At 50.6% G+C, this 25,532-nt stretch overlaps 1 protein-coding gene across 1 annotated transcript in view; it reads right to left on the bottom strand.

Moving 5' to 3' along the window:
• Nucleotides 1-24,661, bottom strand: part of TTLL1 (tubulin tyrosine ligase like 1) — a 43,339-nt gene extending 18,678 nt beyond the window's left edge. The window contains exons 1-7 of the mRNA XM_025399208.1: nt 24,488-24,661; nt 16,238-16,322; nt 11,952-12,068; nt 6,113-6,321; nt 4,894-5,074; nt 3,935-4,069; nt 3,558-3,666 (exon numbers count right to left, since the gene is read on the bottom strand). Of these exons, the coding sequence (XP_025254993.1) occupies nt 3,558-3,666; nt 3,935-4,069; nt 4,894-5,074; nt 6,113-6,321; nt 11,952-12,064 (747 nt within the window). The 5' untranslated portion in view covers nt 12,065-12,068; nt 16,238-16,322; nt 24,488-24,661. The remainder of the gene's footprint in view (nt 1-3,557; nt 3,667-3,934; nt 4,070-4,893; nt 5,075-6,112; nt 6,322-11,951; nt 12,069-16,237; nt 16,323-24,487) is intronic.
• Nucleotides 24,662-25,532: the final 871 nt, after the last annotated feature.

Below are 25,532 nucleotides of genomic sequence, written 5' to 3'. Positions count from 1 at the left end.
AAAAAAAAAAAAAAAAAAAAAAAAACTAATAATAATAAAGACATAAATAAAAACTAAAATTTGTCACGGCCGGGCGCGGTGGCTCAAGCCTGTAATCCCAGCACTTTGGGAGGCCGAGACAGGCGGGTCATGAGGTCAGGAGATCGAGACCATCCTGGCTAACAAGGTGAAACCCCATCTCTACTAAAAAATACAAAAAAACTAGCCGGGCGAGGTGGCGGGCGCCTGTAGTCCCAGCTACTCGGGAGGCTGAGGCAGGAGAATGGCGTAAACCCGGGAGGTGGAGCTTGCAGTGAGCTAAGATCCGGCCACTGCACTCCAGCCTGGGCGACAGAGTGAGACTCCGTCTCAAAATAAATAAATAAATAAATAAATAAATAATAAAATTTGTAAAACTGACGCTTGCTTGGTTTGCTCTCAGGAAGACCTGAAGGGGAAGTGAGTTAGGCCAGCCACATGTGGAAACCACTTGGCCCCGGTAAACGGTGGCCATCGTCATCCCAACACCAGCAAGGTGAACCCCTGGCTCCTGTTGGCAGCTGTGGGCCTGGAGGGCTGGTGAGCTGCCCACGTCACACAGAGGTAAGTGATGGGCGGAGGACCGAGTCCAGCCTCGTCTGAACAAACTCTTCAGCAGGTTCTTCAGAAATGCATATTTCATACCACTACTCACTCTCTTTCTCCTCAAATTAGAAAAAAGATCAGAGCATTCAAGGCTTCCATTCAAAGAAGATTCAAAACAAAGAAAGAGTCTTTCATAAAGAAACGAGACTTTTGGTTTGTGTTGGGGTGAAATGAGAGCCCCAAACCTGAACCGGACCCACAAAGCCCTGTGTGTCTGCCCTCGCTGGCCTCTCCAGTCCCTCCCCATCCACTGCCCTCACGCCAGGGGCTCCCGCCACCTTGGCATCCTTTCAGCCCCTGTAAAGCTCCCTCTGGCAACGGCCTCGGCACACGCTGTACCCACCATTATGGAACCTTCCCTGCCTCCTCTGGATCATCCCGACTCATGCTTCAGATCTCGGCTCCAGCACTACTTTGCAGGGAAGCCTTCTCCAACCACTGGACGAGGGGCTTCTTTTGTTCCATGCTCTTCTAGATGTGCGTTCCTCACTTTCAGAGCAAGCAGCTCAGTTTGTAATTTCATGTTCATCAGGGTGATTAGTTGATGACTATCTCCCCCGGAAGTTCTGGGATCCATAAGAGTAGGTACTAAGGTAGGCTTTGCCTATCACTGCGTCCTGGGCACTCAGAAGGGAACCAACTCACATAGGTGCTCAATGCATACAGAGGCCCCTTGGTGGGGTTATGTCCAGATAAGCCCAAAGCAAGTTGAAAATATCATCAATTGAAACTGCACTTGGCCAGGCGCCTCTAATCCCAGCACTTTGGAAGGCCGATGCAGGCAGATCACCTGAGGTCAGGAGTTCGAGACCAGCCTGACCAACATGGAGGAAACCCCGTCTCTGCTAAAAATACAAAATTAGCCATGCGTGGTGGCGCATGCCTGTAATCCCAGCTACTGAGGAGGCTGAGGCAGGAGAATCATTTGAACCCAGGAGGCAGACGTTGCAGTGAGCCAAGATCACGCCACTGCACTCCAGCCTGGGCAACAGAGTGAGACTCCACCTCAAAAAGAAAAAAGAAAAAAGTGCATTTAATACACCTAACCTACTGAATATCATAGCCTTGCCTATCTAAAACATGCACAGAACACTTTCAATAGCCTGACGTTGGGCAAAATCATCTAACACAAAGCCTATTTTATAATGTGTGTGAAATACCTCAGGTAATTTATTGACTACTGTACTCAAAGAAAAACTAATGGTTGCATGGGTACTTGAAGTACGGTTCCTACTGAATGCATGTCGCTTTCACACCACTGGACACTTGAAAAACTGTAAGTCGAGGCAGGGTACCTCAGGGACAGTCTAAACAGAAGTCACCTCATGACATCCTCCCACAGTCCCGCCAGGTAATACTATGACTTCCTTTTATAAATGGAGAAACTGAGGCTCTGAGAGTTACACTGACTTGCCCGAGGCCACAGAACTAGAAAGGCAGGGCTTGAGCCTGCCGCCTTCTTTCTCCAGGTGCCCCCCCGCAGCCCCGGGCATTCAGCTGATGCGCCCCATGCCAGCCCGCCTGATGCCTAGAGCCTCCCAGTCCCATCAGTGCCGGGCCTTAGACCAGGTTACTCTTCAAGTATCACTCCTATACCCACCCTGTTCTTGCAAAAATAGAAGAAAGAAACCCACAAAGTTGGTCTTTTTTTTTTTTTTTGGAGACAGAGTCTCGCTCAGTTGTCCAGGCTGGAGTGCAATGGTGCTATCTTGGCTCACTGCAACCTCTGCCTCCCGGTTCAAAGTGATTCCTGCCTCAGCCTCCCGAGTAGCTGGAATTACAGGCGCCAGCCACCATGGTAATTTCTGTATTTTTTTTTTTTTTTGTTAAGACAAGGGTTCATTGTGTTGGTCAAGCTGGTCTTGAACTCCTGACCTCAGGTGATCCATCCGCCTTGGCCTCCCAAGTGCTGGGATTACAGGCATGAGCCACCACACCCGGCCTAATCTTTTTTTTTTTTTTGAGATGGAGTCTCACTCTGTCACCGAGGCTGGAGTGCGGTGGTGCAATCTCAGCTCACTGCAAGCTTGCAAGCTCAGCCTCCCGGGTTCACGCCAGGGACTACAGGCGCCCGCCACCACGCCCAGCTAATTTTTTGTATTTTTAGTAGAGACGGGGTTTCACCATGTGAGCCAGGATGGTCTCCATCTCCTGACCATGATCCACTGCCTTGGCCTCCCAAAGTGCTGGGATTACAGGCGTGAGCCACCACGCCTGGCCAGATCGTGGGTTTTAAATTTTGATGAGGTTCAACCTAGTACTTTGTTCTTTTACAGATCATGCTGTTGGTGTCTTATCTAAAACACCATTGCCCAATTCAAGGATACAAAGGTTTTCTTCTAAAAGGTTTATAGTTTTAAATTTTACTTTAGATCTATACTCCATTTTGAGTTAATTTTTGTATATGGTAAAAGGTATGGAAGTTCATTTGTTGTTTTTTTGTTTGTTTGTTTGTTTTGAGATGGAGTTTCATTCTTGTTGCCTAGGCTGAAGTGCAATGGCACGATCTCGGTTCACCACAACCCCTGCCTCCTGGGTTTAAACAATTCTGCCTCAGCCTCCTGAGTAGCTGGGATTACAGGCGTGTGCCACCATGCCTGGCTAATTCGGTATTTTTAATAGAGATAAGGTTTCTCCATGTTGGTCAGGCTGGTCTCGAACTCCTGACCTCAGGTGATCTGCCCACCTCGGCCTCCCAAAGTGCTGGGATTACAGGTGTGAGCCACTGCGTCCGGCACGCCCGGCCTAATTTTTATATTTTTAGTAGAGATGAGGTTTCACCATGTTGGCCAGACTGGTCTTCAACTCTTGACCTCAGGTGATTGATCTACCCGCCTCAGCCTCCCAAAGCACTGGGATTACAAGCGTGAGCCACTGTGCCCGGCCTGAAAGTCAGTCCCTTTCTGTAAGCACAAATGAAAGGACACACTCACCCCGTGTTTCTGGATGGCGACGTTGGTGAGATGAACGAACATGTTGTCCAGCTCACTGGTACTCGGGGTGTATTTCACTGTGCAAAACCGGCAAAACCCAAGCTTATACCTAGGTGGGAATGTAGATTAATTCAAACTCTGAGGAGAAACACAAAGAAAAGACACCACTTCATTCTCTAAACAGAGCTACTTTTGTGTGTGTGATTGACACGACTCATGCCAGCATCAGGCCTGACTGCTCTTACTTCCCTCAATCCCTGCCCCGTGCCAGGCACCGCACATGCATTGTTTCACCAAACCTCACAATGGTGCTAAGAAGAAAGACGTTTTGGGTGAAAACACAATCAAGAGGGAATCAAAACCTTAGGGACACTTACATGTAACAGCGTAGCGGACGGTACGTGGACACCAGAACGTACAAGCGCAGGTCGAACTTCCTCCCGCCAATTAGTAACGGGTTGTTGATATAGAGAGAAATCACGTAGGCTTCTTTATTAGATTGAGACACAAACCTAAATATGGCAGAGAAAGTAAAAATTAGATGGTAAAAGATGGAATACCGAAGACACAACCCATGAAAGGAATAACTGATAAGCTAGACTTCGTTAAAATTAAAAAATTAGAGTTTCGGCCGGGAGCGGTGGCTCACGTCTGTAATACTAGCACTTTGGGAGCCCGAAGCAGGTGCATCACTTCAGGTCAGGAGTTCAAGATGAGCCCGGTCAGCATGGTGAAACCCTGTCTCTACTAAAAAGAAAAAAAATTAGCCGGGTATGGTGGTGTGTGCCTGTAATTCCAGATACTCAGGAGGCTAAGGCATTACAATCACTTTAACCCGGCTGGGCGTGGTGGCTCACGCCTGTAATCCCAGCACTTGGGGAGGCCGAGGCGGGCAGATCATGAGGTCAGGAGATCGAGACCATCCTGGCTAACACGGTGAAACCCCATCTCCACTAAAAACACAAAAAATTAGCCAGGCATGGTGGTGGGCGCCTGTAGTCCCAGCTACTCGGGAGGCTGAGGCAGGATAATGGCGTGAACCCAGGAGGCGGAGCTTGCAGTGAGTCGAGATTGCGCCACTGTACTCCAGCCTAGGCGACAGAGCGAGATTCCATCTCAAAAAATAAATAAATAAATAAATAAATAGAATCACTTGAACCCGGGAGGCAGAGCTTGCAGTGAGCTGAGATCCGGCCACTGCACTCCAGCCTGGGCAACAGAACGAGACTCTGTCTCAAAAAAAAAAAAAAAAAAAAGAAAACCACAAAGACTGCAGAACAGCATAAAACGGTGAACTGGGACCTGGCACACAAAGCAGGTGGCTGCCCACACTTACGAAGACGTCTTGCTGTCCCGGGACCACTTTTTGATCTGTGAGAGCTTGTTGATAAGGAAGATGCCCTTTCCCTGGGCCTTGCCACAAGGCTTCATGATCCAGGTGCTGGACGGGCTCTTCCGGAACTCCTCTACAAACAGGTTGTAGTCAGCAGGCAGCATATAGGTGACAGGAACAAAGTCTGCAAAGCAAAGACACCCAGCGCTGGTAAGCGGCCAGCCCAGCAGTGGCCATGAACAGAAAGATCTTGCCCCTGCCTTTCCAGGGTCTATGGGTTTAGTGCCCCCCGCCACAACCCAGCAGCTAACAGAACAAGGGCCTCTGCTGCACAATCCCTGGGCAACACTCAGAAGTTACATTTACAGAGCCTACCTAAGCACCTGACACACCTGTATTTTTCAATCCCCACGGCTACCTGGGAGCTCCTGTAAATAAACCCTGTAATGATTCCCATTTAGCAGACGAGGAAACTGACACCTAGGGAGGTCAGTTAGAGAATTCTGCCCAGGTTTGTGAAGGAATCTGAAACTATTCAGTCCAGCTTTTATCCCGGACTGGACAGGGGCACACTGTCTTTCCTGGGTATAGTCAGACATAGTCATGAGCCCTCATGGCAGCCTGTGGCTCAAGAAGTGTTTCCCCGGGCTGAGTACTGAGGGCATCCTTTGGCTTACACAAAGTCCATGCCGTCTGGGCATGGTGGATCATGCCTCTAATCCCAGCATTTTGGGAGGCCGAGGCGGGTGGATCACAAGGTCAGGAGTTCGAGACCAGTCTGGCCAATATGGTGAAATACCGTCTCTACTAAAAATACAAAAAGAAATTAGCCGGGCATGGTGGCGGGCACCTGGAGTCACAGCTACTTGGGAGGCTGAGGCAGGAGAATTGCTTGAACCCGGAAGGCGAAGGTTGCAGTGAGCTGAGATCACGCCACTGCACTCCAGCCTGGGCGACAGAGTGAGACTTCGTCTCAAAGAAAAGAAAAGAAAAAAAAGTCCATGCCAGGCAATTCCCAAGGCACTCACAGAAACTAGGATCCCAAACTCAGGCCCCTCCTGCTCCCTCATTCTGGAGACACTTGAAATGAAACAGGTGCCACCACAACTCGCATGGACATACTCATGCATCAAAGCCAACAGTCACCACCTCAGTGCCTCGCGCCCCAAAGAAACGATTCAGCTGTTTACTGAAAACATGAGCCAGTGGAAAAGGCACAAACCCAGATAGAGGTATTTTCCATTTTCATCTTTTTCTGCCAGGGGACTCCCTTCTTTCTCCAGCTCCTTCCTGTATCTTTTGATGTTCTTCACCATCAGGTCCTTCCGGGTCAGCTCATAGTGGTTTGGAAAATGGTTGACTATTTGGTCATCTGAGAGCCGATATCCAGTTTCGACGCTGAACACATTTCGGATGGTTTGCACACTCATCCTGAAAGAGATGAGCAGGACAGATGCTGGGCAGTGACGTCTGGGTGGCAGGAGTCCTTGTTCCCATCCCCGCAAACACCCTGAACCCTCAGCACCCTTCCCCACTACTCCCACCTGAGCCAGGGGCTGCCTGGCCCATAGCAGCACAGAACAGGTGCCCAGGGACAGGCCAGGATGCAAGCTGTGTGAGGGCCAGGAGCTGTGCTGATTCTGTACCCTGAGCTGTTTCCCTCTCTGGCCCAGAGCAGCACAGAACAGGTGCCCGGGGACAGGCCAGGACCCAAGCTGTGTGAGGGCCAGGAGCTGTGCTGATTCTGTACCCTGAGCTGTTTCCCTCTCTGGCCCAGAGCAGGGGCTCAATAGATGTTTACTGATTAGTGATAACACGGATTAATGATAACACTGTCAACAAATATACCCTTTTCAGACTCTGAAGTCAGGAAACTCATTTAAACAGGATCTGTACCCAAATTCAGGAAGGTCAAGGACCCTTTCAAAACAAAATCACAGGGGTTAGTTACGGGCCGTGAGTCAGTACTCGATATTCTTGGAGAGTCTGCTGAAGGGGCAAGGTTGGGACAACAGAGTTGAAAGAGAAATGGATTCCTTCCAAGCCTCTGAGAATGCCATGGTCTCCCTGCCACACGCCTGTCCTCACCACACCCGCTGAGAAGCAGGGAAGGGGTACGGAGGAAGAGCTGGCCCCGCCCAGAGCCAGAGTCACAAAACATGGCAAGTGGCCCCAGCCTCTTGCACTGTGGTCCCTGTGCCTCCAGCCTACCCCCACCCCACAGCACCACCCTGGAGAAGGTGCCCAGAGCCCCCAAAGGGTTGCTGTGGATTCCAGGATGGCTAGAATAAAGGGAATCTTTTTTGACGTTTTATTATGGAAAACCTCCACCACACTCAGAAGGAGAGAGAAAGCGTTGGGGGGACCCCCATTGCCCCATTCCCCAGTTAATGGCACGTGGCCAGTCCCGTTTAGTCTGAACCTCCACCTCACTCAGCACTGGCATGTTCTGAACCAACTCCCAGACATCATATGAGTTCATCCAAAGCATTTCTGTAAGATTCTCTAATGGTTTAAGACTCCATGTTCTATTATGTGATATCCTAATTTATATAAGTATCACAACTAAAAAAGTATGTATGTATGTATGTATTTATATATTTTTGAGACAGGGTCTCACTCTGTTGCCCAGGCCAGGGTGTCATGACTTGATCTTGGCGTGCTGCAACCTCTGCCTCCCAGGCTCAAGCAATCCTCCTACCTCAGCCTCCCAAGTAGCTGGTACTACAGGAAGGGGCCACCGTGTCCAGCTAAATTTTTATAGTTTTTTTTTGTAGAGACGGGGTTTTGTCACGTTGCCCAGGCTGGTCTCAAACTCCTGGACTCAACTGATCCTCCCGCCTCAGCCTCCCAAAGTGCTGCAATTACAGGCGTGAGCCACCGTGCTTGGCAACGGCAGGAATACTTCTATAGGGAAAAGCTTCCCTTCATCAACAATCTAGATGCCTCAAGAAGAGTTCATACACAAAACACAGAATCAGTGCTTGATTCCTTCCCTTTATTTATCAGTTTTTCAAAGTAAAGAGCTGGCCAGGCGCAGTGGTTCACATCTGTAATCCAACACTTTTGTTTTATTTTGGTTTTGTTTTGTTTGTTTTTTGAGATGGAGTCTTACTCTGTTGCCCAGGCTGGAGTGCAATGGCATGATCTTGGCTCACTGCAACCTCTGCCTCGTAGGTTCGAGCCATTCTCCTGCCTCAGCCTCCTGAGTAGCTGGGACTACAGGCATGCACCACCACACCCAGCTAATTTTTGTATTTTTAGTAGAGATGGGGTTTTGCCATGTTGGCCAGGCTGGTCTCGAACTCCCGACCTCAGGTGATCTGCCTGCCTTGGCTTCCCACAGTGCTAGGATTACAGGCATGAGCCACCATGCCGGCCTATAATCCAGCACATTGGAAGGCTGAGAATTGGGGCAGTGTTCAGTTGAGCAATTTTTTTTTTTTTTTTTTTTGAGACAGAGTCTCACTCTGTCGTTCAGGCTGGAGTGCGGTGGCGCGATCTCAGCTAACTGCAAGCTCCGCCTCCCGGCTTCACGCCAGCCACTCTCCTGCCTCAGCCTCCCGAGTAGCTGGGACTACAGGCGCCCGCCACCACGCCTGGCTAATTTTTTGTGTATTTAGTAGAGATGGGGTTTCACTGTGTTAGCCAGGATGGTCTCGATCTCCTAACCTCGTGATCCGCCTGCCTTGGCCTCCCAAAGTGCTGGGATTACAGGCTTGAGCCACTGCGCCGGCCTCAGCTGAGCAATTCTACTCCTCTTTGTGGAGTAGAATTTGACTGAGGTCATTCAGAAGTTTAGAGCCAGTCGATGGGATAAGCTGGGGGTCCCAGAAGGTTTTCTTCACGTTTGGCACCTTGACTGGCCTAGCTGGAGGCTGGAAGGTGGGCACAGCTGCACTGCCATGTAAAAAACCTACCTGTGACTGCTGTGGCACAAGGGCTTGAGGATAGCACCTTCTCACAGGACAGCTCAGGGCACTTGCATGTTTCCAATAGAGGAACTGGCCTGGGCCCAGGCATGTGTGATTTTTACTGTATTCCACTGGTCAATGTGGTCAAAGAGTCTTTCAAGAGGAAAGGCCAAAGACCTCAACTTTAGAGTGAAGCAGTGGCAAGAACTTTGTAGCCATCTTTATTTTCTCTCTCTCTTTCTCTCTTTTAGAGACAGGGTCTCGCTGTGTTGCCCAGGCTGGAGTGCAGTGGCACAGTCAACGCTCACTGGAGTCTTGACCTCCTGGGCTCAAGCAAGCCTCCCACCTCAGCCTCACAAGTAGCTGGGGCTACAGGCACGAACCACTACACCTGGATAATGTTCGTATTTGTTTGTAGAGATGAGGTTTCACCATTTGCACAGGCTGGTGTCAAACTCCTGAGCTCAAGAGACCTGTCCGCCTCTACCTCCCAAAAGGCTGGGATTACAGGCATGAGCCACTGCACCCAGGCATCCCACCACCCAGCTCATTTTTTTTTGAGACAGGGTCTCAGTATATTGCCCAGGCTGGTCTCAAACTCCTCCCAAAATGCTGGGATTACAGGCATGAGCCACTGTGCCCAAGAGTTCAATGCCCTGGCCTATGGCCATCTTTAACCTGCCACAAATTGGGTATGTGGCTTTTGGGGTATTTTTCTGTTTGTAGTTGTATGAACTTACAGATTCAAACACATATGATAAGTTCCAATCCATTGCAATTCTTTTTTTTTTTTTTTTTTTGGGCGAAAGTTTGCCCCGTCCCCCAGGCTGGAATGCAGTGGTGTGATCTCGGCTCACTGCAACCTCCACCTCCCAGGTTCAAGCAATTCTTCCTGCCTCAGCCTCCCAAGTAGCTGGGATTACAGGCGCCTGCCACCGAGCCCAACTAATTTTTGTATTTTTAGGAGAGACAGGGTTTTACCATGTTGGCCATGGTTGGCCAGGCTGGTCTCGAACTCCTGACCTCAGGTGATCCACCTACCTGGGCATCCCAAAGTGCTGAGATTACAGGCGTGAGCCACTGCGCCCAGTCTATTTATTTATTTATTTATTATTTATTATTTATTTATTTTTTTCTTTGAGACGAAGTCTCGCTGTCGCCCGGGCTGGAGTGCAGTGGCCGGATCTCAGCTCACTGCAAACTCCGCCTCCCGGGTTTATGCCATTCTCCCGCCTCAGCCTCCTGAGTAGCTGGGACTACAGGCACCCGCCACCTCGCCTGGGTAGTTTTTTGTATTTTTTTTTTTTTTTTAGTAGAGACGGGGTTTCACCGTGTTAGCCAGGATGGTCTCGATCTCCTGACCTCGTGATCCGCCCGTCTCGGCCTCCCAAAGTGCTGGGATTACAGGCTTGAGCCACCGCGCCCGGCCTATTTTATTTTATTTTTTGAGATACAGTCTCACTCTGTCACCCAGGCCAGAGTGCAATGGCGTGATTTCAGCTCACCACAACCTCTGCCTCCCAGGTTCAGGCCATAAGCTTGCCTCAGCCTCCTAGGTAGCTAGGGTTATAGGCACATGCAAAAAATTTTTGCATTTTTGTAGTGATGGGGTTTCACCAAGTTGGCTAGGCTAGTCTCCAACTCCTGACCTCAGGTGATGCACCCGCCTCAGCCTCCCAAAGTGCTGGGATTACAGGCAAGAGCCACTGTGCCCGGCCCATCACGGCTGCACCATAATCCACTCAAAGTACTTACTCCCTCCCACACTGTTTAACATTTAGTTGTTTCCAGTGTTTTACCCTAACCAATTTTTCTGTAAACCTGATAGTACACTTAGTGCTTAGAACAGAAGCTCTTCTTTTTTATTTTTATTTTTTAATTTTTTTTTTGAGACAGAGTCTCACTCTGTCACCCAGGCTGGAGTGCAATGGTGCGATCTCCGCTTACTGCTACCTCTGCCTCCCAGGTTCAAGCGACTCTCCTGCCTCAGCCTCCCAAGTAGCTGGGACTATAGGCAGGCACCACCACGCCCAGCTAGTTTTTTTGTATTTTCAGTAGAGACGAGGTTTGGTCATGTTGGCCATGCTGGTCTCGAACTCCTGGCCTCAAGTGATCCACGGGCCTTGGCCTCCCACAGTGCTGGGATTACAGGCGTGAGCCACCGTGCACGGCCAGAACAAGAGCTCTCAAAATATCAATTAGCTGGGCCGGGCACAGTGGCTCACACCTGTAATTCCAGCACTGTGGGAGGCCAAGGCCCACTTGGGGAAGCTGAAGTGGGAAGATCACTTGAGTCTACAAGTTTGAGACCAGCCTGGGCAACATGGGGAGACTCTGTCTCTGAAATAAATAAACAAACAAACACACACACACCAGCTTTATTACCAAAAAAAGAAAAAAAGAGTAACTCCAAACTGCTTCCTATTTATGGCTTGACACGGTGGCTCATGCCTGTAATCCCAGCACTTTGGGAGGCCGAGATGGAAAGATCTTTTGAGGCCAGGAGTTCAAGACCAGCCTGGGCAACACAGCAAGACCCTGTCTCTATAAAAGAAAAAAATGCGGCCAGGCACAGTGGCTTAAGCCTGTAATCCCAGTACTTTGGGATGCTGAGGAGGGTGGATCACAAAGTCAGTTCAAGACCAGCCTGGCCAACATGGTGAAACCCCGTCTCTACTAAAAATACAAAAAAATTAGCCAGGTGTGGTGGCGCCTGTAATCCCAGGTACTTGGGAGCCTGAGGCAGGAGAATCACTTGAACCCAGGAGGCGGAGACTGTAGTGAGCTGAGATGGCACCATTGCACTCCAGCCTGGGTGACAGAGCGAGATTCTGTCCTGTCCTCTGGCCCAACTATAATGCATGCTCACTGGAAGGGGAGGGCTGAGGCTCTTGTTTCTCACCCAAATTCCCCACAGGGTTGCTGAGCTGAAACACCCCAGACTTCATACCCCAGGCTGAACACAGTGACGTGGGAACACACCACAACACATTCTCTCACAAAGAGCCTTAAGGAAAAACGTGTGCGGGGAGGCAGCACAATGACGGGAGACACCAGCTCTGAGGCCACTCTCTGCAGGGCACTGGAATTAGTAAAACCGACACGTAAGTCTCAGAGAAACGACCCAGCCCTGCTGTGCGTGCTTACCAGTAAAAATTCCAGTCCTCGTTTTCTGTCACTTGGACCCATCCTCTCTTTTCAAAGTTATTGATCAGCACTGACTTCTCGATATCAGTGACCCATTTTACTTTTCCTGCCATAATCCTGGAAGAGATCAAGATATCAGAGCTACAAAACTTCAACAACTCACTTTCCTTTAAACCCAAGGAATCCTCTAAACAGCATGCCCCACTCCAAACTCGATCTTACCCTGACAGTGGTTCTCAACCAGGGTGATTCCGTCTCCCAGGGGACACCTGGCAGTGTCTAGAGACAGTCTGGTTGTCATGACTGGGGGATGCCTCTGGCATCGAGCATGTCCAGGCCAGGGATGCCGCTCAACATCCGACTGCGCAGATGACCCCTCACAACCAGTCATCCAGCCCCAAATGTCAACTATGCCAAGGCTGAGAAACCCTGGTCTGGTGGGAGAAACAGGCAGCCGGCAAGTCGCCACCCGGGAGTATTCAACTGCAACTGTGCCAGGAGCCACAAATGAGGGGCACACGGGGCTCTGAGAGCCAGAGGCAAGGCAGCTGGGGAGGGCTGCCCTGACAAGGGAACCCTCGGGCCTCGGGCCAACTTCCAATGGGTAAGTGGGGGTCGGCATGCCTGTCCCATGTCCCTCCAGGCACCGCCTGTCTCCCTACTTCAAGTCACCCTCTGTAACTGCGGAGTGACCATAAGTGTTTATCTGGACTGGGCGTGGTGGCTCACGCCTGTAATCCCAGGACTTTGGGAGGCTGAGGCGGGCGGATCGCCTGAGGTCGGGAGTTCAAGACCAGCGTGGCCAACATGGTGAAACCCCGTCTCTACTAAAAATACAAAAATTAGCCAGGTGTGGTGGTGCGCACCTATAATCCCAACTACTCGGGAGGTTGAGGCAGGAGAATCACTTGAACCCGGGAGGCAGAGGTGAGCCAAGATCGTGCTACTGCACTCCAGTCTGGGCGACAGAGCAAGACTCCATCTCAAAAAATAAAAATAGGCTGGGCACGGTGGCTCACGACTATAATCCCAACACTTTGGGAGGCCGAGGCAGGCAGATCACGAGGTCAGGAGATCGAGACCATCCTGGCTAACACGGTGAAACCCCGTCTCTACTAAAAATATAAAAAATTAGCCCGGCGTGGTGGCACGCGCCTGTAATCCCAGCTACTTGGGAGGCTGAGGTAGGAGAATCACTTGAACCCAGGAGGCGGAGGTTGCAGCGGGCAGAGATTGCGTCACTGCACTCCAGCCTGGGTGATAGAGCGAGACTCCATCTCTAAATAAATAAATAAATAAATAAAATTAAAATAAAATAAATAAAATAAAAATTTTTTTAAAACAAGTGTTTATCTGACCACATCACTCCCATTTAATAACCTCCATGACTCCCCATGGTACTTAACCACACAGACCCCTTGCCCTCACCTGCTTCTCAAGGTCCACCTCACACCACCTTCTCCTATACGCTCTGTTCTGCCACCCTGGGCTTCCTCCGCCCACTCTCTCTCCTGCCGCAGGCCTCACACACACTGGGTCCCTCCGCCTGCAGCACGCTGCCCTCACTCTCTGCCTGGCTAAGCTGCCCCCCGCTCATCTGCCAGCATAAATGAATGTCGCTTGCTCCACTAAGCGTCCCTGACCCTCCAAACCAGGTGCTGGACCCCTCGGCACCCCGGAGCTCCGTATGAAGCACCTGCTGTCCCTGCTGGGGGCCAGGGAGCTGGCTTGCTTTCTTCTTCACTGCTCTGTGCCCAGGGCCCAGCTCCATGCCTGGCACGGGAGGGATGCTCAGATCAGACAGACAGACTGGCTGCAGTCCCAGGCCTGTCAGCGCCACGGTGGGACTCGGAGCTGTAACAGTTACAAGAGGACTCTAGACCTCAGTTTGCTCTGAAAAGTCTAGTTTTCAAACTGCTCAGGCAGCCCAAGATTCAAGGCTCCCACCCCAGCTCCGACCAGGAAGGCTACAGGAGGCTGCCTCTCCACCCTGGCGACCCCCACACCACAGGCATCTGGCCTGTACAACTTACACGTTGTACTTAAGACAATCTTCTGGCCGGGTGCAGTGGCTCATGCCTGTAATTCCAGCACTTTGGGAGGCCGAGCGGGCGGATCACCTGAGGTCAGGAGTTCAAGACCAGCCTGGCCAACATAGCGAAACCCCATCTCTAATAAAAATACAAAAATTAGGCCGGGCGCGGTGGCTCAAGCCTGTAATCCCAGCACTTTGGGAGGCCGAGACGGGCGGATCACGAGGTCAGGAGATCGAGACCATCCTGGCTAACACGTTGAAACCCCGTCTCTACTCAAAAAAAATACAAAAACTAGCCGGGCGATGTAGTGGGCGCCTGTAGTCCCAGCTACTCGGGAGGCTGAGGCAGGAGAATGGCGTAAACCCGGGAGGCGGAGCTTGCAGTGAGCTGAGATCCGGCCACTGCACTCCAGCCTGGGCAACAGAGCCAGACTCTGTCTCAAAAAAAAATAAAATAAAATAAAATACAAAAATTAGTCAGGCACGGAGGCGCACGCCTGTAATCCCAACTACTCAGGAGGCTGAGGCAGGAGAATTGCTTGAACCTGAGAGGCAGAGGTTATAGTGAGCCAACGTCATGTCATTGCACTCTAGCCTTAGTGACAGAGCAAGACTCTGTCAGAAAAAAAAAGAAAAAAAGAGAAGAGAAAAGAAAACAAAAGAAAACAAAAGAAAAGAAAAGAGAAGAAAAGAAAAGAGGCCGGGCGCGGTGGCTCACGCCTGTAATCCCAGCACTTTGGGAGGCCAAGGCGGGCGGATCATGAGGTCAGGAGATCGAGACCATCTTGGCTAACACGGTGAAACCCCATCTCTACTAAAAATAAAAAAAATTAGTCGGGCGTGGTGGCGGTGCCTGTAGTCCCAGCTACTTGGGAGGCTGAGGCAGGAGAATGGTGTGAACCTAGAAGGCGGAGCTTGTAGTGAGCCGAGATCGCGCCACTGCACTCCAGCCTGGGTGACAGAGTGAGACTCCGTCTCAGAAAAAGAAAAGAAAATAAAAGAAGAAAAGAAAAGGAAAGGACTGGGCGCGGTGGCTCAAGCCTGTAATCCCAGCACTTTGGGGGGCCGAGACGGGCGGATCACGAGGTCAGGAGATCGAGACCATCCTGGCTAACACGGTGAAACCCCGTCTCTACAAAAATACAAGAAAATTAGCCGGGCGAGGTGGCGGGCGCCTGTAGTCCCAGCTACTCGGGAGGCTGAGGCAGGAGAATGGCGTGAACCCGGGGGGGCGGAGCTTGCAGTGAGCCGAGATCGCGCCACTGCACTCCAGCCTGGGGCATAGAGCAAGACTCCGTCTCAAAAAAAAAAAAAAAAAAAGAAAAGAAAAGGAAAGAAAAGAAAAGAAAAGGAACCAGACTCAAGGGAGTCCTGATGCCCTGATTCAAAGCCAGGGTGATAAAGTGCCACCTCTCGCCACACAGCCCGTCACTTCCTTCTGTGAACCTGGCCTTTGACAGGATGATGACAACATCCAGCTCACAGGGTCAACGAGCAATAAACAGAATGGCTCTCTGGAAGCTACAAAGTGCTGTATAAAGGACTGCCATTAGGTGATCTGTCACGGTGCATGTGGAACCTCAGCAGTGGAACCTCAGCAGTCACACCAAGATGACAGTAAAAGCACAAGAGCCGCACCGTAGCACGTGAGCCGATCCCACACCCCTCATACCCGCAGACAAGGGGGCCACAGAAACCACATCCCAGAACATGAGCCGATCCCACACCCCTCACACCCGCAGACACGGGGGCCACAGGAGCCGCACCCCAGAGCATGAGCCGATCCCACACCCCTCACACCCGCACACACGGGGGCCACGCCAATGGCTCAGGGGACTTTTCGTTTTCACTATGTGATTTCAGCCTCCACATCCGTGATTTCCTGATGAATCCTGCTTGCGGCCTGGGGACCCCCAAACCACCGCCGTCCAGGCTGCATGGTTCACACGTTGTACTTAAAGCAAGCATCTTAGTGGGTGACCTCACACCAGCCACTGACACCTACCTGGAGGTGACAGAAGAGTAGTGACTGGAGACCAGGAAGGCTGTGCGCAATTCTCACACAGTGCTTCCCCAGGCCTCAACGCTTCCAGGTGTGAGACCCCAAACCCACCGAGACAGACGGGCCAAACATCCTCATCCACATTTCACTAAGCAAGTGAGGCAGGCGCTTTAGCCAGACCATCAGGTGTCCCTCTCTCCCACCGTGCGGACAAACGGTCCCTCAGGGGCCGTCTCAGGCTGTACCTACCATAGGCACTGATGGAGCACCACTGGCGACGCCCACGCTCACCTCGGTGTCGCTGACGTCACTGACGCTGGCCCCTCCTTCTTCCCTAAAAGTTAACACACAGACGAAATGTACATCGCACACATTAAGAAGACACTCCTTCACCATTTTTTGTTTTTGTTTTTTTGAGACAGGTTCTTACTCTGCTCACCCAGGCTGAAGCGCAGTGGTACGATCTCGACTTACTGCAATCTCCGCCTCCCGGGTTCAAGCAGTTCTCCTGCCTGAGCCTCCTGAGTAGCTGCGACTACAGGCGAGTGCCACCACACCAAGCTAATTTTTGTATTTTTTTGTAGAGACCGGGTTTCCCCATGTTGGCCAGGCTGGTCTCGAACTCCCAGGCTCTAGCGATCTGCCCACCTCAGCCTCCCAAAGTGCTGGATTTACAGGCGTGAGCCACCGTGCACGGCTTCTTTAACCATTTTAAGAATACTATGACAAAACCATAACTAACTAGAATATTCAGTGGCTGGCATCTTGTTTAACAAATGCACACTAAAAGATGCTCCTAAGAGTCTTCCGTTACAGTAAGAATTTCTGAACTGTATTACTTACTGGCTCCAGCTGGCCTTCTCAAACTGCCACACCACCCTACATGGCATGCACCCCTCGCCCAGCTGAGCTCAGCCCCTTCCCGCACCTGCCCGACCCTTTCCTCCCACCTGCAAGACTGTGTGCACCCTGTGCCCCTCCTGGAACAGCCCCTCTGCACGGCCTCTTCTCCAACTCCCACCAGTCATGCAAGGCACAGTTCAAAGGTCACTCCCTCCACAGAGAGCCATTCTCGGCCTTAGCTGGAGCTAAACTGCCCTCCCCAGACCCTCTGTCTCCTCTCCTACCATCCTTGTCGGCACTCAGAACTGCCTACCTTGCATTTCAGCCCTTTAAGTACATTCCTTCCATAAACACATGAGGGTGGGACTCTGAGTCACCTGTTCCCACTCTTGTGTGATTTTTTTTTTTTTGAGACAAAGTCTTGCTCTGTTGCCCAGGCTGGAGTGCAGTGGCACATCTTGGCTCACTATAACCTCTGCCTCCTGGGTTCAAGCAATTCTTTCTTTCTTTTTTTTTTTTTTTTTGAGACAGAGTCTCACTCTGTCGCCCAGGCTGGAGCGATCTTGGTTCACTGCAACCTCCACCTCCTGGGCTCAAGCGATTCTTCTGCCTCAGCCTTCCAAGTAGCTGGGATTACAGGCACCCATCACCACGCCTGGTTAATTTTTGTATTTTTAGTAGAGACAGGGCTTCACCATGTTGGCCAGGCTGGTCTCAAACTCCCGACCTCAGGTGATACATCTGCCTCGGCCTCTCAAAGTGCTGGGATGACAAGCGTGAGCCACTGTGCCCAGCTGCACAGATTATTTCCAGGCTATGGTGTGGCACGTGCATCAGAGCCCACAGTCCATCCTGCCTGACTCGAACATCTCTAGCACAAGCCCAGGCACAGTCAAGGCCCACGGTAAATATTCAGTGCATAGGGAGGGAGCGGGAAAACCCTCCAGGTGAGTCCCTTGAACCTGACTCTTTGCTTTTGACAGTCGCTCCCATAGAGATGTGTTATGGGTTAAGCTGTGCCTCCCACAAACTTACGGGGAAGTCCTAACTTGTCTGAAACAAGTACATGCAGCAGAAAGAGCGTTGCCCTGAAGCTCCCCACACACCCCTTCCATTTTTTATTTTTATTCTAATTTTTTAATCTTTTTATTTGAGACAGAGTCTCGTTCTGTTGCCTAGGCTGGAGTGCAGTGGCGCAATCTCAGCGCACTGCAACCTCCGCCTCCCAGGTTCAAGCATTCTCTGCCTCAGCCTCCCAAGTAGCTGGTACTACAAGCAGCTGCCACCATGTCTGGCTAATTTTTGTATTTTTAGTAGAGATGTGGTTTCACTATGTTGGCCAGGTTGGTCTTGAACTCCTGACCTCATGATCCACCCGCTTCAGCCTCCCAAAGTGCTGGAATTATAGGCATGAGCCACCACACCCGGCATTTTTTTTTTTTTTTTTTTTTTGAGTAAGACTCTCGCTCTGTCACCCAGGCTGGAGTGCAACGGTGCCATCTTGGCTCACTGCAACCTCCACCTCCTGGGTTCAAGCAATTCTCTTGCCTCAGCCTCCCGAGTGGTTGGGATTACAGGTGCATGCCCCTACACACGGCTAGTTTTTATATTTTTAGTAGAGGCAGGGTTTCATCATGCTGGCCAGGCTGGTCTCGAACTCCTGACCACAAGTGATCCATCCCCCCTCTGTCTCCCAAAGTGCTAGGATTACAGGTGTGAGCCACCGCACCCAGGCCCCTTCCATTTTTTTTTTTTTTTTTTTTTTGAGACGGAGTCTCACTGTGTCTCCCAGGCTGGAGTGCAGTGGCGCGATCTTGGCTCACTGCAAGCTCCGCCCCCCGGGTTCACGCCATTCTCCCGCCTCAGCCTCCCAAGTAGCTGGGACTANTTTTTTTTTTTTTTTTTTTTTTTGAGACGGAGTCTCACTGTGTCTCCCAGGCTGGAGTGCAGTGGCGCGATCTCGGCTCACTGCAAGCTCCGCCCCCCGGGTTCACGCCATTCTCCCGCCTCAGCCTCCCAAGTAGCTGGGACTACAGGCGCCCGCTACTGCGCCCGGCTAGTTTTTTGTATTTTTAGTAGAGACGGGGTTTCACCATGTTAGCCAGGATAGTCTCGATCTCCTGACCTTGTGATCCACCCGCCTCGGCCTCCCAAAGTGCTGGGATTACAGGCTTGAGCCACCGCGCCCGGCCAATTTTTTTTTTTTTTAAATAACACAGATAATTGATTACGTTACATTAATAATATCTAACAAGGCTCTAGAGCTGGTAATTTCTGGGCTTGATATCACCACCAATAGCTCGAGTTCTTCCCATTTTACATTTTGCCATCCTCAGAAAATTGGCTCTGTCCTCAGTCAAGCCCAGTTAAGACAGCTACATTTCCAGGAGAAGAAAAGCCTGTTTCTCTTTCAGCGTTTCTTTTTATGTGAGAAAATCTTTCAGAAAAAAAAATAATGGCCAGACAGGGAGTGGGGCATGGTGGCTCATGCCTGTAATCCCATCACTTTGAGAGGCCAAGACAGGTGGATCACCTGAGGTCAGGAGTTCGAGGTCAGCCAGACCAACAGAAACCCCGTCTCTACTAAAAATACGAAATTAGCTGGGCATGGTAGCACATGCCTATAATGCCAGCTACTCGGGAGGCTGAGGTAGGAGAATTGCTTGAACTCAGGAGGCGGAGTCAGCAGTGAGCCAAGATCGCACCATTGCACTCCAGCCTGGAAAACAAGAGCAAACTCTATCTCAAAAACAACAACAACAAAAACCCAATGGCAAGGGAATGAGCATATCAAACTGGCTTAGGCTAATTAGGATTTATTCCTGAGTTGAGGATATGATCACCTTCCCTGAGCAAAACTCTTGATATAATTAACCAAGAAAAAAAAAACAAAAAAAGGATATGTGTCAGCTACAAGTGTCTTGACAGATCAACTGAGCCAACTGAGATTTAACAAGTTGAGATTCTCAAAGCAGTTTGGTTAATTTCCTTGACATTAGTTATCTACTAATGTTTACCAAATTGCTACTTTGTGTCATACTTTCTACTAGCCATTTACCTAACAATATCATGGCATTAAAATAAACTAAATCTTTATTTTCGTCAAAAGGGATGCCAAGTAAGATAGAAACAGAGCTCCTGTCTAAAACATCTTTTTTTTTTTTCTTTTTTGAGATGGAGTCTAGCTCTGCTGCCCAGGCTAGAATGCAGTGGCGCAATCTTGGCTCACTGCAACCTCCACCTCCCAGGGTTCAAGCGATTCTCCTGCCTCAGCCCTCTGAGTAGCTGGGATTACAGGCGCCTGCCACAATGCCCAGCTAATTTTGTATTTTTAGTAGAGGCAGGGCTTCACCATGTTGTCCAGGCTAGTCCTGAACTCCTAACCTCAGGTGATCCATCCGCCTCAGTCTGCCAAAGTGTTGGGATTACAGGCGGCTCAGAGCCACCGTGCCCAGCCGACATCTTTTTCTTTCTTTCTTTGCAGGCTCCCCACCTGCTTTTTCTAGGTTTCAACCATAAGCCTCCAATCTCTTATCATCAGGTGGTTAGGTTGGAGTAATTCCAGCCAGGACCCTGGCTGGGCACTGGAGCTCAATCATGCCTGCAGAGTAAGGAATGACATATTTATATCATCACTAAGAACAAAAGCTAGGCCGGGCGCGGTGGCTCAAGCCTGTAATCCCAGCACTTTGGGAGGCCGAGGCGGGCGGATCACGAGGTCAGGAGATCGAGACCATCCTGGCTAACATGGTGAAACCCCGTCTCTACTAAAAATACAAAAAACTAGCCGGGCGTGGTGGCAGGCGCCTGTAGTCCCAGCTACTCGGAGGCTGAGGCAGGAGAATGGCCTGAACCTGGGAGGCGGAGCTTGCAGTGAGCCGAGATCGCGCCACTGCACTCCAGCCAGCCTGGGTGACACAGCGCGAGACTCCGTCTCAAAAAAAAAAAAAAAAAAAAAAAAAAAAAGAACAAAAGCTACCACTTTTTTTTTTTTTTTGAGTCAGCATCTCACTCTGTCGCCCAAGCTGGTGTGCAGTGGCGTGTTCTCGGCTCACTGCAACCTCCGCCTCCTGGGTTCAAGTGATTCTCCTGCCTCAGCCTCCTGAGTAGTTGGGACTACAGGCGCATGCCACCATGCCCAGCTACTTTTTTATATTTTTAATAGAGATGGGGTTTCACTGTGTCAGCCAGGATGGTCTCGATCTCCCGACCTCATGATCTGCCTGCCTCGGCCTCCCAAAATGCTGGGATTACAGGTGTGAGCTACTGCCCCTGGCAAATCACTTATTAAACACTAGCATGTGTCAGGCACTGGGTGGGGTAGTTTATGAGTATTCTTCTCCACTGTGTATATTCATATTATCATCTCATGTGATGCCCAAAGGCAGATGATATGGTTTGACTGTATCCCAATCTCACCTTGAATTGTAATAATTACCACGAGTCAAGGGCAGGGCAAGGTGGAGATAAACGAATCATGGGAGTGGTTCCCCATGTACTGTTCTCATGGTAGTGAATAAATCTCGTGAGATTTGATGGTTTCATAAACTCGAGTTCCCCTGCACAAGCTCTCTTGCCTGCCACCATGTATGATGTGACTTTGCTCTTCCTTCACCTTCCGCCATGATTGTGACTGTGAGTCAATTAAACCTCTTCCTTTTATAAATTACCCAGTTTTGGGTATGTCTTTATTAGTAGCATGAGAACAGACTCATACAGCAGGAATTCTCCCCATTTTACAGATGAGGAAAATGGGGGCCAAAGAATAAAAAGAAGAGGAGAGAGGGCAGCCTGTGGACAGCCTACATGCTTCCCTCCCACACCAGACGGCAACTGCTGTTTCACATATGCCTCCCACATCAGATAGCAGCCTCCTGCGGGGCAGCAGAGTGGGCTGGCTCAGGAGTGGGCTGACTCGCGTCTGTTCTCATATCTGGTACGCAGCCAGCTAGGCCTGGTGTGGGGCTCCAAAATCGTGTGTAGACAAGTGATCTGCCGGGCCATGCCCCACAGTGCAGAAAAATGGGTGATTCCTTCTCAACCCTAAGCAATATTAAGCCCTCTTCCTTAGAAAAGTAAATAAATACCTAATATCAGATTGTTTTATTGCTGCTTCCTCCTAACACAGAAAAACGGAAGTAGGGTTAAGGGTACTGAGTAACATGTTGTATCTCTCCTGGTTCACGTGAATTGATGCATCTGAATGTTATGCCACTTTCTAAACTGAGTATCATAAAAACCTAACCAGGAAAAACAGAGAGTGACATATTGACCTTTTATGTTGAATGTAGCTCAGAACTGGGGTTGCGGCTGTCACCACCTGAGGTGTGCCCACCACAGAAAGCCATCCTGAAACCAGACAGCTGCTGGTTATTTTCAGAAGACAGCCTGGGTCTCGCTCCTGGGGCAACGGGGTAGTATCGTCATGAGCTCGAAGAGAAGGTTTCCCACGAACACCCTGGGTGTCAGGGCCATTGATGGTTTAACTTCTCATCCATCCACACAGCCCTGACAGCCACTCAGTGCCAGGCCTGTGACAGAGAGACATTAAACTGAGAGCCCAGACGGGGGCGGGGAGCACAGGAGACACATTCAACAAGCTGTTAAGGCCTGCCTGCAGCACAGGGCTTCAACAACACATCACAGTTCAACTGCGGCCTGGGAAGGAAGGGATGGTTAATTTGATCCAGCAGCAAATCAGGTCAGCTCCACTCCAGAAGATTCCAAATCCATCCTCAACTCCCATAGTGTCCCCTCTCTCCTGGGCAACTGCAGCAGGCCCCACTCTGTCCCCTGCTACTCTCCTCACTCCACTACAACCCATTTCTCACCGAGCAGTGGACCAGTGTGTGACACACACAACACTAACCATGTCACCCTGCTCACTACCCCACAGTAGCTTCCTATTGCACTAAAAACGAAGCTAGTGGTCCTCCATGGCCTACAAGGCCAGCCCTGCAGATATGGACCATCACCTCTTAGGCCCTGTCTCTCACCAACCCTCTGTAGCCCCTGACCTTCTTTCAGCTCCTGACACCCTACAAGCTGCATTTTGTCTCAAGCCTTTGCTCTTCCTCCAGATCTGGCCCCTTCTCAAAAGTCAACTGCTCAGAGTGGCTTTCCCCAACCACTCAATCTCAATCCTTCTCATTCTACCACATTGTCACTTTATTTTCTCCATGGCACTTGGGTTGTAAGCAATCATTTAGTCCAGTGCTACTCAAAGCATGGCCCATGGGTCAGCAGCACCTGGAGCTTGTTAGAAATACAGATTCTTTGGGAGGCCAAGGCAGGTGGATCACCTGAGGTCAGGAGTTCGAGACCAGCCTGGCTAACATGGTGAAACTCTGTCTCTACTAAAAATACAAAATTAGTTGCACGTGGTGGCCCACATCTATAATCCCAGCTACTCGGGAGGCTGATGCAGGAGAATCACTTGAACCTGGGAGGTGGTGGTTGCAGTGAGTTGGCATTGCGCCACCGCACTCCAGCCTGGGCAACAGAGTGAGACTCCATCTCAAAAAAAAAAAAAAAAGAAAACACGCAAGAATATGGCCAGGCATGGTGGTTCACGCTTGTAATCCCAGCACTTTGAGAGGCCTAGGTGGGCAGATCACCTGAGGTCAGGAGCTCGAGACCAGCCTGGCCAACATGGCAAAACCCCATCTCTACTAAAATTTAAAAAATTAGCTGGGCATGGTGGCGCGCGCCTGTAATCGCAGCTACACGGGAGGCTGAGGCAGGAGAATCGCTTGAACCCGAGAGGCGGAGGTTGCAGTGAGCCGACATCGCGCCACTGCACTCCAGCCCGGGCAACAAAGCGAGACTCCGTCTAAAAATAAATAAAATAAATAGATAAATAAATAAATAAATAAAGTAATAACAATGCCAATGATGACTTCACGTTGAGCAGTGCATTCATTCACAGCGGTATTGTCACTGTCCATCTCCACGCCCGCACTGGGTGACAGTACCATGTTCCACAGTGACTGCTTACCAGTGTCTGTAATTTGAGGGCAGAGTAGGGCCCATCTTTTGTACCGCCACAACCCGGCACCATAATGTGCTCATCAAATGTTTCCTGAGCAAAGAACTTGCTTTGCAAATGCCAAAAGGGCTAACGAATGGTAAGATACTTTCACTTCCAGAATTAATCCCCTATAATGCCCCAGCTACTCTATGGAGAGGATGACTACCTCGCCCTGCCCTCTTAGCCGATGGGGAATCAGAGAGGGGAAATGTCTTGTTCCAGTCACCTAGCGGGAAGACACAAGGCTCTTGTCTCCTGCCCTGAGTTCTCTCCACAGGTACACTGCGCCCTGCAAAAGATGCCAACAGAAACAACACAGATTGCAAATGTATGGGAAACGTGTAGGAACAATGAAAGTCTGGGATAACAAATAATAAACATAATGATGCAATAACAACAACCGGACAGCACGAGGTAAGTCATAGGAACTCAGCGGAGGGAGAAAGGCATGGTGGTTAGCGCGGGCTTCCAGGACGACGCGGATCCGGCGAGCAGTAGCTGAACCGCATTTTCGCAGCCGCGTAGACATAGGCGCCCACGCTCTCTCACCCATGCGCACTCGCCCGCCCGCGCGCAGCCACACCCTCGGTGCCCGGGAGGCGGCGGCCTGGGCAACAGGACCTCACCTGTGGGCTCGGAGCGCCGAGGGACTCGGAGGAGCGCCCTGCAGGGATGCCTCGAGCCGCGTCCCCGCCCCGCCTCCAGCCCCTCTCCAGCCCCTCTCCAGCGCCTCTCTAGCGCTCGCAGGAGGACGCAGCCAGCTGCCAGGCGCGCCGCCCCGCGCCGCCCCGCGCCGCACTCTACTTCCAGGGCGGAGCCCTGGCAACCCAAGACGCGACCGCCGGCGCTGCGACTACTTCCGGAGTCAGACTTGCCTGGGGCTCCTCTGAGCTTCTTGTCCCGGGCGCCCACTATGCTCCGGGCTTAAATCCTAGGAAATGCCAGGCCATCCAACTTCGACACCTTCGGGGCCCAGAAAGGAGATTGAGAAGGGTCTGAAGCATGGGATTGAGTCTAAAAAGGAAGGTAGAGCGGTATGATGATTAGGTCCGAATCCTAGGTTCAGTCTTAATCCGCTGTTTAGCCTCTCCTACCCCCGCTACCTCGGCTTCCTTATCTGAAGAAATGGTGATGTTGGTAGCAGGCGCCTCCTAGGGTGGTCGTAAGGATAACATGATATGCTGGACCCAGCATGGGGTCATCAACACATGGCCCACTGAAGAACACCTTGTTTCCTAAGGGTTCCTCAAAACATATTGTAAACCCCTTCCATTAGGAAGAGGCAACCTGGCCCAGTGAGGACCTTAAAACTGAAACTGGACCTGAATCTGAATCCCCTCTCCAAAAAACGACTAGCTATGTGGCTTAGGCAGATCACTTCATTTCTCTGAACCTCAGTTTCCTTGTCTGTAAATTGGAGATAACACCTACATTGAAGGGTTGTTGGGAAGACTATTTAAAAAAATAAATAAATAAAAGGAATGTAGTTGACATAGCACATGGTAGTTGCTCAAATACTTGTTTAATTGATTCATAATAAAAGCATGTATCCCAGACAGCTCTGAGCTATAAAAGAGCACTGGAGGGCAGGGTGCGGTGGCTTAAGCCTGTAATCCCAGCACTTTGGGAGGCTGTCGTGGGTGGATGACCTGAGGTCAGGAGTTGGAGAGC

This window comes from Theropithecus gelada, chromosome 10 (assembly GCF_003255815.1).
Source record: "Theropithecus gelada isolate Dixy chromosome 10, Tgel_1.0, whole genome shotgun sequence".
Classification (NCBI taxonomy): Eukaryota; Metazoa; Chordata; class Mammalia; order Primates; family Cercopithecidae; genus Theropithecus; species Theropithecus gelada.
This window is presented reverse-complemented; position numbering and strand designations above follow the sequence as displayed.